Source organism: Lethenteron reissneri, chromosome 7 (assembly GCF_015708825.2).
Source record: "Lethenteron reissneri isolate LAM-NWPU_2019-01 chromosome 7, ASM1570882v1, whole genome shotgun sequence".
NCBI classification, from domain to species: Eukaryota; Metazoa; Chordata; class Hyperoartia; order Petromyzontiformes; family Petromyzontidae; genus Lethenteron; species Lethenteron reissneri.
In genome coordinates, this window is record NC_083785.1 from 12695065 (window position 1) to 12707672 (window position 12608).

A 12608-nucleotide genomic window follows, 5' to 3' on the forward strand; every position below is an offset into this window, starting at 1 on the left:
TTTGTACTTTTAAGGCCTACTGTGTTATCTACAAAAGGGTTGACATTTTGTCTGTTGTGCCCGTGCACGGATCTCAATGCAGCAGCACCACCAAATAGTTCAGTGTGCCGTCTCATTATGTTTTAACAATGTACAATACGATTACAGACACCTCATGTGGTAGTATTTATATACATATATTTTTAAATCAAAAGCTTGCAACAAAGCTCCAAAGAAAGTAAATACGCTTTTCAAATGAGCTACTCCAGCTTGACCAATTCACTTTAGACCTTCAAGCATAGAGCACTGTTAGCCAATTATTATTAATTTGTCATTTCATAAGAATGATTACCTTTTAAATCAGGTGTTAGTAAAACCTTGCTTTTGATAGTTTAATTACATCCATGATTAACTTTGTAAGCCTACATTCATTTTATGTTAGTCTATTAGTGGTTACAGCAGCAGTGCAGGAGCTGTAGTACATTAAATGCATTTATCAAATAATTTACATTTACAAAGTAACAGTAATTATCCGCAGTCAAATGCTAATCCACGTTACCGTACGTTAATAGCCATTCATCACTATGGCTTTCATTTCTAATACACACAAAGTATGAGAATAATAATCCACAGCAGGCAGGATAAAGGCCTCACATCATGGGGTTTGTTTTACCATATCCCATCACAATGGTCAGTGCGGGTTGGTGAAGCGGGTGGGCAGTCAATGACTTTAGCCATATCTGGGAGTCAAACTGAGATCGCCAAGTTTACAACATCTCGAGCTACTGCACCTCCCCAACACAAGACAATGGAAGGGCCATCATTTCTCAGTGAATATTTTTTCCAGATCACTGCTAGACGAGAGTAAGCACAGGTCAAGTAGTCACGGTCATAGTGAGTAAGTATACTGGATGTGGTGTGTCGGATGCAGAAATATTTTCCAGGTCACCTACGCAGACAGGCCCCATCTGACATTAAGCCCTGCATATATGAGTGATTCATCCACTAGATACATATATGTTTTCAATGTAAATTTTAGCCAGTTGTACTTTTGCAAAGCTCATGTATAATTCACAAGCCTATGTTGACTGTTGCACAACTGTTGAAACTTTTAACACTACATTTGCTTGGAATTCATGGCGAGGCATATTTGCTAAACTCTAATGCAGCATCTTTTGACCGACAACCCTTGGTTCTGTTTTCACATTGCTAAATGTGAATTTTCTTTTCCCGCTGTGAACTCTGTGGATTCGATAAACACCCGTGGAGGAGCAGCACCACCTACTGAACGGTCCTGCGAAACCCGAAAGTGATTGCAACATTCTCGCCAGCCGCCTCTCTCCATCCTGAACACGACACAGGCGTCTCCAGTGCCGAGATTGCTACCACACCGAGACGAACGGAGACGTCCCCAGCTGTGGGCGCAAAGGGTGCGCGAGCATTTACGAGCGTTCGTTTGGGCACCCACGCATTATCCACACGCAGGATGCACTTGAAGTGTATTTGGTCACTGCAAACGCAAGAGAAATGTTGATGACGTATACGAGGCAGGAGTGATTACAGGCTGCGTTTCCAGCACTTGCATTCCTGTGACCTTACGAGGTTCACAATAGAACACAATATTTCCACTCCACCATTGCACCGTTTGTTTTTCTTGTAAGCAGCTGGTGATGTCGTTGTGCAATACACATTAATGTTTGTCCATTTCAGTGGTGCACTGTCACAGCCTCGCCGACTTTTGCGTAATCAGAGATAACGTTGCGCAGACTATTTTTTACCTGGTTGTGATTTACCAATTTCATTATCCCAATCCGGTAATAGTGGAGCCTCCCTTGCAAAACAGAGTTGTATCACAATGGGCTCTGACCAGGTTATAAATAAAGTTAACGTTTTTTGTACGCAAACTATAAAATTAAACAATTAGGCTACCCAATTGATTTTTCATCAAGTCATGGGCCTGTTCGCTCCTCGCCACTACTTTAACTACTTTAGCTGCACAGGAAAGTCGAGTTTAAATTGTATTTATGCTCTCAAGAGTTCTCAGGGCTGAACATGGTCAATAACAGCATCATTATTGATTTTTAAAAAGGGTTCTGCCCAGTCAGCGGAATGACAGCACCAAGGTCATCGAGCTCCTGGACATGAAAACACTTTTAATCGAAGGGTCAACTTGAACTTTGAAACCAGGAACTCGGAGCCGCACCGTCACGCATGCCTCGTCAAACCCTCAACCAGGACGCACGCTCGCGCATTCCTGTTCAAACCGCGCACGGTTGCCTGGCCACACCTGTTCCTTGACAGTAGCCAGGATGGTGGAGGTGTTGTGGGGTTCCATGTTGCCCTCTCTCTCCCTGCCGCTGCACTCCTTTGTCCGCTCCTTGCTCTCCGGCTCGGCCGACGTCTCCCGCCCTCCGCCGTCTTGCGGCCGGCTCGGTGCCGACGGCTGAGCGTGCGTCTCTGCCACGGGCATGGCCCAATGGCCGGCCTCGTGAGATGTTGGGCGGTCACGCGCAGGTTCGGCCGTCAGCGATCGCTGCTGCAAAGCACAAGAGATCAACTCGGTTCAGCATCAAGCCGAGCGCGCGCACACATGCCCGTGCGCGTGCATGTGTGTGTGCAATCCCACGGAAGCGCTCATGCACACGCAATCGCACACACGAGTACTCTAAGGTACACGAGCAGACAAATACCTCTGTGTGACACACAGGGCGACGCAAGTTGATAATGGATGATCTGTCCTTCACCGCCAAACAGCACACGTCGCATAATCGGATTGCCAAAGCTCTCAACTCAAACTGCATAGGTTTATAACCGGACGGGTGCAGACAGTAGTCTCTTTATGCATGTGTAATCTGTGCATGTGCCAGGTGCCTCCGATCCTTTATGGGTCCCAAAAAATGATCGGTTTCTATCCACCGCTTTTTCCCTATTTGTGTCTGTGTGTTTTGCCATCTCTCACTCCATCTGTGCCCACCGCTTTCTCTAAGTCTGCTTCTGTCTCAAGTGGGTTAGTCTCTCCGTGTCTCTCTGTATCGGTCGCACTCACTCCGTATCCGTCTTTGTTAGTGTCTTTCATTCGGTGTATCTACCCATGTCTTTGTATCTCTCGGACTCATATTCCCACCACCCTCATCTGCACAGGGCAAGATTATGCATGAAATGCAGTTAGAATTAATGAGAGTGCTGTATGCATCTATTCAATAATTTCCTTTAGTTCATTTTGATTGGATGTTCCAATAACTATGCCCAGCAGCAAATATGTGATGGTTAATATTTTCTCCATTTATGTTCACGACTTTATTTATCCAATCCAATTTTCAGAAAACATTCTAATGTCGCTGCAAATTATGTTGGTGATAGCATGTCTCCTCCTTCTCGCCTGACTTGCCCTCTGATAAGCATCTTGTCATTTTCGCCACACAATTTCAGTGTAGCGATTTCCAATCTCCTAAGTTTTTTTGTAATAATTTGGGCATATTAATTTATTTATTTAAACTGGTTTATGAGAACTTGAATGGCTGCATCAATTTCCACCCATTACAATGCCTTTTCATATTCTACAAAGGCCAGAATTTATGGTATTTGAATATTATTTTTTCTATTTCAATCTGTTTCAGAATTTCAATTATATATCTCAGCAATCGAACTACGTTTCATGTGAGCAGTAGGAAATTTCATGTCACATGTGAAGAAGAAAACACTGCCCATCACAGCATAAAAAAGGGAAATCTCTTGGCTGATGGTTTAATAGTCAACATCATAAAAAAGCAGGACCAGTTGTTGAAACAATTGGCAGACCTATTTACTTACACGATGTCACATAAAGGTAATACCTCAATTGTGGAATTAGGCCTCATTTTATTGAAAAAAAGGGTACAATTCTGACGAAGAATTAGAGACGTATTTGCCTCTCATCACACGTGTGTCATTGTTCACAAAGATTATTGAGGACAGAAAAATACTCATGTGAACTGACGGGGATGGACAGGAAGCTACTTGTGGGGATTGCAGGGTTACTGCCCACTCCACCCAAAGGGGAGTGGCATGTGAAAACATTTACAAATAATAGCGAATGTCTGGGTTGTGTGCTGCCGCAGAGGAACGAGTTCCCTCAGTACCGACTAGCATACGGGATGATACTCCTGAAGTAATCATAAAGATTAAGGTTTCTCGACCAGATACCTACCATCAATGAGATTCTGAGTGTGAAAAAATTAACCTGTTAAAACAAAGTTTTTCACTATAAATCCTTTAAATGCGTGGCGGCTAGAGTCCTCTCGTCCTCTGGCTTGAGATGACTGCCACCTATGGGTCAGATGATCGCCTGCCACCATTAAGCAATTGGTAATTAAATATTTAAAAAATTTCCCTAAACAGTGTAACATTTTTGAAAAAAATTCACGAAAATTAATTGTCACGCACAACGAGTCTGTGTGGAAAATGTCAGCGCGATTGGATCATGGGAAGTGGGTTAAAAACGACCGAAAGATTTGCACGGTCGTAAGCGCGCAAGCAAGCAAGCAAGTGAACTTAATATAAAGGATTTAAAAAATAGTGACGTTCTGGCCCCTCCTTCACCAACCCACACCGACCAGCATGACGAAGAATGGTCAACCAACCCCCAACGACCAGGGGTTGACAAACAAAATGACAGCACCATTTTTCTTCTTAGTTCTTTCGGTAAAGTCACGTAGAAGGGAAATAATAAAATAATAAAAATAAAACATAATAAAATAATTCTCACGACGTTTCGGCCACAACGCAAGCAGCCGTCCTCAGGTGAAGAACAGGTCTGTCGGAAAGACAGCGTCTGAATGAACACCACCAAGCTTGGAAGCGTATATTTAAGCTGGGTTGCACTTCCAAGCCTGGTGGTGTTCATTCAGACGCTGTCTATCCGAAAGACCTGTTCTTCACCTGAGGATGGCTGCTTGCGTTGTGGCCGAAACGTCGTGAGAATTATTTTATTATGTTTTATTTTTAATATTTTATTATTTCCCTTCTACGTGACTTTACCGAAAGAACCAAGAAGATGAATCCCTGCAGTCACGAAAGCTTTAAATCGAAAGCACCATATTTTTCTCAAATTTTTTTTTTAACTCAATATTTCATTTAAGAGCCGCAATGCACATGACAGCGGTCCTTAATATGTAATGTCACAAAGTGGCCCTTAAAGAGCGGCGTGCCGCCCCGAAGCCGCAGGTTGCCGACCCATGACGGAGATGGGGTGGGGAGGACTTTGTACAAAAGTGGACTGACGAAGGGCTGACAATTATTTACTGGGTCTTATTATTTAAATGGAGAAATTGTCCCATGACAAATGCTATATTTAGATATCAAAAGTCTTAAACCGCGAGTAAGGAGTTTTATTGTTCATAATGTCAATAATTTGGCCCGTGTAAATAACATATTTGTAAATGTGACAATATTGTCGGGTGGATGAGAACACATGGTGTGAAAGATGCTCAACATGCATACATAATGACAAGAATTCTCGCGTAAAACTACAACCCAAAACATAATGGATCACATACCCTCAAGGCTGCCCAGGCAACAATGCATAGGTGGAGTCATAGGCTAATGCTTCCTCACAGTTCAAACAGGCGCATGTGCCCTGAACTCGACGCAGAGCACTGCACTCTCCCACAAGTGGCAAGGGCGTCCACGTTAGTTTAGCCTAAGGGCGCGGAGATTTGGGTTCCAGGACAATACAGCCACAGGTGGCTCTTGACATTCCGAAATTCTTTAAGGGATTGACAGTTTGCTTTTGTGTAGACGATTTTTTTTTACATTGTAACGGTAAAACAAATGGGCGAGGTGGTTTGTGTGCTATATTCAGTGCTTTTAAAACATTTATGTTTGAAACGAGCACACAAAGATCTCCCATGTATATTTATAGAAAGTGCTTTAAAAGCATGGCACAAGAGGGTGGGGGGGGGGGGCTGCATTGCCAGCATCACATTCACCCAGCCACATTCGTCTTGCCAGCACCAAAATTGACCACACTCAACCATTATTTGGTTGAGTCAACCCTAGGCAATGAGAAGGGTCAGTTCTGATACACGTTTTGACTCCGGTATATTTTTTCCAACCAACCGCGCTGCCCAACGTGGTGAGTGACTATTGTCACACAAACTCCTTGACCGACACACAGTGTTGGGAGGCTTTCATCCAACAGTGGATTAACCGAGGACTATAAAAATACATGAACAACGTGCACATCCTTTGGACGTGACCGACCGACTGACCGACCCGTCCATCCCTCTAGCAACACTTTTTTTCCCCAAGATAGATATGTTTTAGAGTAGGATATATTTGATTATTTATCATGGCTCGGAATTGAACCCAGGGCAGGTCACTGGGATGTTATCCACTGCATCATAAGTAAACGTGAACTCCTAAATAAGAAGCTTCTTCCGTTTCCCCCTTATTTACAATAAGGCCGGCGCGGACCGCACAGTGGGGGGGTTGTCTGTAGCTGATAATTTCCTGCGGGCAAGTACAAGCAGAACCCACAACGACCCCCAGCCACAGTACAAGGTTACAAAACTCGACGACACAGACATCGCTGGCTTGCCCCCACTCCAAATCATAACTCCAGACTGCAGTCAGGCCCATTCATTATTCGTAGTCCTCGTGGAGTCATTTTAATCATCAGGTTTCACTGCTCGTGTGCGCGAGCGGTGGCGCAGTGGTTCGCGCGATGCACTCCGAAACCGGCGACACGAGTTCGATTCCAGCTCACGGCCAACACCAAGTTCTCGACCTCCCGTATGTCGAATCAAACGAGTATGAATTCCGATTTAAAGCTTTCGTGACTGCAGGGATTCATCTTCTTGGTTCTTTCGGTAAAGTCACGTAGAAGGGAAATAATAAAATAATAAAAATAAAACATAATAAAATAATTCTCACGACGTTTCGGCCACAACGCAAGCAGGACGGCTGCTTGCGTTGTGGCCGAAACGTCGTAAAAAATATTTTATTATGTTTTATTTTTATTATTTTATTATTTCCCTTCTATGTGACTTTACCGAAAGAACCAAGAAGACAAACGAGTATGGTAATACCCCGGCGCACGTCGTGATGAATTCCTGAAGGTGGGACGATGAATATCGAAACGACGTAATTCAAAGCAATTTACAGGGCAAGTGGAGGCGAAGGCTGAGAGGCGACGGATACGAGAAAAGGCGGATGATGCTGTCAGCGACGGAAGTGTGGGTTGAGGAGACCCAAATCGGTTAGTGGTATTAATATAGTGACGGCGTATTTGCGAAACGACAATAAAAGAAGAGATGTAAATCGGGTTATTGCTGCACCTCGTGAGTTGTGTAAACATCTCCACTCGGGAGGCAAACAGGGTCTGGAGTGGTGTTGGCTACTCCCCGCTTCGCGTGCCGTGGCAGCCTTCATTTGGGCGCTCTCTAACAGCACTTGCCCCAAATGTTTGTTGAGGCTATACGGGGGATCTTCGTCTGTGTGTGTGCGCGCGCGCGCGCGCGCAAGTGTAGCACTCTCGAACCATTTATCATACAGTTAGTCCTGTATATTTAATTTAGCATTTTCATTTGTTTCACTCCAGATCCTTTTCTGTTTTGAAGTTTAAATCTGTTCATATTTTGCTGCTGTGATATTTAATACCGCGCGTGTATTTGTTGCACTAACAGCTGTTTACACTCCCGTGTGTTTATTTTATCCGAGTCGTCAATGAAAAAAGGATTTCTGGTCGTGACAGGCTCTTTTACGGTCTAAATTTTTTTTTCTTTGAGAAAAAGTTACGTGCCGTACATAATCATCCGCATGTTCAATTCAAAAAGTTGACAAAACATACGTTGCAAAATATGTCATCATCATCATCAAATTTTACAAAAACAAAGTCCATATTCTTTGGGTCTTTCGGTAAAGTCACGTAGATGGTTCAAAGAAAATAACAAAAAACTACTACAGTTATTTTTTTTAACCATCTACGTGACTTTACCGAAAGACCCAAAGAATATGAACTCCTGCAGTCACGAAAGCTTTAAGTCAAGATTTAACATAAAGTCCATGTCAGTCACTCTGTTACCAGCATTCCGATTGGCTGGAGACTGGGACGCGAGTGGGGGCCTGAGTGGGGGCGCGTGGGTGGGGGAGGGGGGGGAGCGACTGGGAGGGGTGCACGGGGGGGGGGGGGGGGAGTCATGAGGGGGGCCCACGTGGGAAGAGGTGCGTGCGGGGGCCTGAGGGTTCTAATGCATTGGGGGGGGGGGCTGAGGGTTCTCATGCATTGGGGGGGGGGGCTGAGGGTTCTCATGCATTGGGTAGGGGGGCCTGAGGGTTCTAATGCATTGGGTGGGGGGGGGGGCCTGAGGGTTCTAATGCATTGGGTGAGGGGGGGGGGCTGAGGGTTCTAATGCATTGATGGGGGGGGCTGAGGGTTCTAATGCATTGGGTGGGGGGGGCCTGAGGGTTCTAATGCATTGGGTGGGGGGGGGGGGCTGAGGGTTTTAATGCATTTGTAGTGGTGGTATTGACGTGCGCCGGCAGTGATGGATCACGGGGCGCGGGGTTGGGCACGCGATGTGGGCGTGGCATGGACGCGCGCGCCGGTGGTGAGGCGCGCTCACACAAGCTGGGAAAAGAGGATCGTAGCGAGTGCGCAGTGATTGGTCAGATAAGTGGGTACTCTCAGCGACGTCCGCAGGAGGGGTATAAAGGGGGACGCGCGAGAGCACTCGGAGTCAGTGTTAACCAGTTGAAGACCGAAGACGGGGTGGAGGAGGTAGGGGCCCTGTGTGGCTCGGAGCCGAGACTGGGGGGACCGTAGTCCGACGCCCGTGTGGGTCGGGATGGTGGTACCCAGAGCCGAGACGGGCACCCCGGCTGGGTGTGTCCCGGAAGGCTACGGGGCGTAAGAGCCCGTGTCAGTACAGCTGAGTGGGTGTTGGTCACCCGTGTAGCTGAGTGGGTGTTAGTCACCCGTGTAGCTGAGTGGGTGTTGGTCACCCGTGTAGCTGAGTGGGTGTTAGTCACCCGTGTAGCTGAGTGGGTGTTGGTCACCCGTGTAGCTGAGTGGGTGTTGGTCACCCGTGTAGCTGAGTGGGTGTTAGTCACCCGTGTAGCTGAGTGGGTGTCCGTCACCCGTGTAGCTAAGTGGGTGTTGGTCACCCGTGTAACGAAGTAGGGTGTTAGTCATCCGTGTAACTACAAGTTGGTGAAAATAAAGAGTGTGCTACCCGTGAAGTCGTCTCCTGCCGAGTTACTACTTTACACATTGATGGGGGGGGCTGAGGGTTCTCATGCATTGGGTGGGGGGGGGGGGCCTGAGGGTTCTAATGCATTGGGTGGGGGGTGCTGAGGGTTCTAATGCATTGGGTGGGGGGTGATGAGGGTTCTAATGCATTGGGGGGGGGGCTGAGGGTTCTAATGCATTGGGGGGGGCTGAGGGTTCTAATGCATTGGGTGGGGGGTGCTGAGGGTTCTAATGCATTGGGTGGGAGGGGCCTGAGGGTTCTAATGCATTTGGTGGGGGGGGGGGGCTGAGGGTTCTAATGCATTGGGTGGGGGGAGGGGGGCTGAGGGTTCTAATGCATTGGGTGGGGGGAGGGGGGCTGAGGGTTCTAATGCATTGGGTGGGGGGAGGGGGGCTGAGGGTTCTAATGCATTGGGTGGGGGGAGGGGGGCTGAGGGTTCTAATGCATTGGGTGGGGGGAGGGGGTCTGAGGGTTCTAATGCATTGGGTGGGGGGAGGGGGGCTGAGGGTTCTAATGCATTGGGGGGGGGGGGGGGCTGAGGGTTCTAATGCATTGGGTGGGGGGGGGGCTGAGGGTTCTAATGCATTGGGTGGGGGGAGGGGGGCTGAGGGTTCTAATGCATTGGGTTGGGGAGGGGGTCTGAGGGTTCTAATGCATTGGGTGGGGGGAGGGGGGCTGAGGGTTCTAATGCATTGGGTGGGGGGAGGGGGGCTGAGGGTTCTAATGCATTGGGTGGGGGGAGGGGCGCTGAGGGTTCTAATGCATTGGGTGGGGGGAGGGGGGCTGAGGGTTCTAATTCATTGGGTGGGGGGAGGGGGGCTGAGGGTTCTAATGCATTGGGTGGGGGGAGGGGCGCTGAGGGTTCTAATGCATTGGGTGGGGGGAGGGGGGCTGAGGGTTCTAATGCATTGGGAGGGGGGAGGGGGGCTGAGGGTTCTAATGCATTGGGAGGGGGGAGGGGGGCTGAGGGTTCTAATGCGTTGGGTGGGGGGGGGGAGCATACGGGGGTCGGGACCGGCACTCCGCAATGTGTACTTCCACGAGTAGCCATACAAAGTTATGGCATTTATAGCTTTTAGCACCGTCTGTATTTATTTTGGCGGGACCGAATAAATTCTATCGCTGTCAGCCTCGTCACCCGGTGACGGATTCGTTTGTTGATTTATTACAAAAGGGGCACGAAATGAAACAATACGTTTTTGCGTGATGAATATTTCACCTTGAATTCTCTCGAAACACGTTCTTCCGCCACCCTCCACGAGGATGCTATACTGGTAGGAACCTCCTGGTTCCACCATACCACAGGGGATTATTGTGTCCGTCTGTCGTGCAGGAAGGGGCTGAGGGGGGAGGGGCTGGGTGAGGAGGGTGGGGAGGGGCTGGGTGAGGAGGGTGGGGAGGGGCTGGGTGAGGAGGGTGTGGAGGGGCTGGGTGTGGAGGGGCTGGGTGGGAGAGGTGGGGCTGGGTGGCTGGTCACCCCGTGGTGCCCTTTTAAAACTCAACGTTTAACTTACTCACGCCGGCTTGTGCCTGCCCTCACAGTCGGGCATATTTGCGGAATACACCACGCCGCCGTTGACCCTGGCCATTGACCGAGCAACCCAACGTTCCTACCAGCTCCCTCCGCAGGAATGTGTTATCCAGTACCAAAAATGCACAACCCCAAACACACCGACACATCGTGTATTTTACATACACAAAACAGAGAGAGAGAGAGCGCGCGCGCGCGCGCGCGCGCGCACACGCGGACGCTAATGGACAATCCACAGCGGTAGGCACAAGCGGTGGACGAAACTGGGTCACCCTCGCGTAAGATTAAGATTTATTATAGCTGCACAAGATGCCCCGGAGGGAGTGGGGGGGGGGCAAGTGGTTCCTGCATGAGGAGGTTCTCATTCAACAGTGACTACCAAACAGCTGACGATCGAATAAATCTGCGCATACAAGCTCGAGATTTTACGCTCATTCTCTTCCCGTGTAATTGGCGGCCGCGTTGTGGCGTGCACTCGGCGTTAAGTTTTGTGCCGACGGACACAATTTTGCGTTGCGCCGGGCATGCCTGCTCCTGTCAATCTCTGCTCAGAATATCTGCCACTTCCCCTCATTATATTACTTGAATTTTGTATTGCGTTCCTTGATTTTTGTTGTTGTTTCAAATGTAACACATTTTTGAGGGCCGGCCACTTTACACGCAGGATAAATTTGCAAGGGATGTGCAACGAACTGCAGAGATGACACGAAGGTTACCGGGGGATCTGATTGTCACTAAAGCAAGCGGCGTCACATGCGCCATTTATTATTTATTTCGGAGCATGTGGAAGGCTTCACACAATGCAAGATACAATTTTTACTTTTAATGACGAGTATGAACCAGATAAGGCTGGTAGACAAAGGACTACTACTACGACTACAGTATTAAACCAAACACAGATGTTCAGATTAAAATATATGATAAATTTCCCTTGAGAAATATAAAACAGCTAAGTAAATAAAACGGACTCGAACTAATAAAAAGTGCCCTTAAATTGTTGAAAGTTTGCAAATTGTACTTTTCCATTACTGCTGCAAATACAACAAAATGACAATGATATACAATGTTGACCCACCTACACATGATCATTCTTTGTTTGGAATACAAATTTCGATTTCGCTGCAGTGGCACAGTGCATTGGGAAGCTCTATCGGTGTTAATTCCAGGCTAAATAAACATTGGGTAGACCATCAAAAGCAGAATCTACAATCAATTATATTGGGTCACTATGCTGAGAGGACAGCTCACTCGCAATATATTACTTCCCATAAATGGTAGCACCACAATCAAACAGAAAATGAAACTAAAACTACACTATTTACTATTTTTATTTTACCAGGTAAGGCCTACTGCGTTGTATAGCTCTTTTTCAGATGCAACCTGGCCACAAATTAAAGCTCAATTAAGTGGCTTATCGTGTGGAAATGTATTGCAGCCAAATACTCGAAACGCATGTTTCTAAATATAAAGGGAAAACCCGGAGAACCCGGAGAAAAATTCACGCGACCACGGGGAAAACATACAAACTCCAAATATACAGGCGTCAGTGGGGATCGAATCTACGACCTCCTGCATACCAGGTGAGGGAGTTAACATTTCATCTGTTGACAGCCACTTGAAAACGCAGCAGGCCGATGCTTCTTCACAATGTCTGAATCTAGCCGGCACAAGGTCACAAAACTCGACAACACAGACATCGCTGCCTTGCCCCCACTCCAAATCACAACTCCAGATTGTGGTCAGGCCCATTCAAAGTTACAGTAGTTATGGTGGAGTCATTGAATCAACATTTGCTGTTGTATGGATCTGAACTTCTTTCGCACCGTACATAGACAGCCATGCTAATCGGGAGGTGTGTGGGAAGGCCA

At 47.5% G+C, this 12608-nt stretch overlaps 1 protein-coding gene across 3 annotated transcripts in view; it reads right to left on the reverse strand.

Moving 5' to 3' along the window:
• LOC133357994 (catenin delta-2-like) overlaps positions 1–12608 on the reverse strand; it is a 291019-nt gene that overhangs the window by 251207 nt on the left and 27204 nt on the right. For all 3 annotated transcript variants that reach the window (XM_061576251.1, XM_061576267.1, XM_061576260.1), the window contains exon 2: positions 2267–2515. In XM_061576251.1, coding sequence (XP_061432235.1) covers positions 2267–2449 — 183 coding nt within the window. In that variant the 5' untranslated portion in view covers positions 2450–2515. The remainder of the gene's footprint in view (positions 1–2266; positions 2516–12608) is intronic.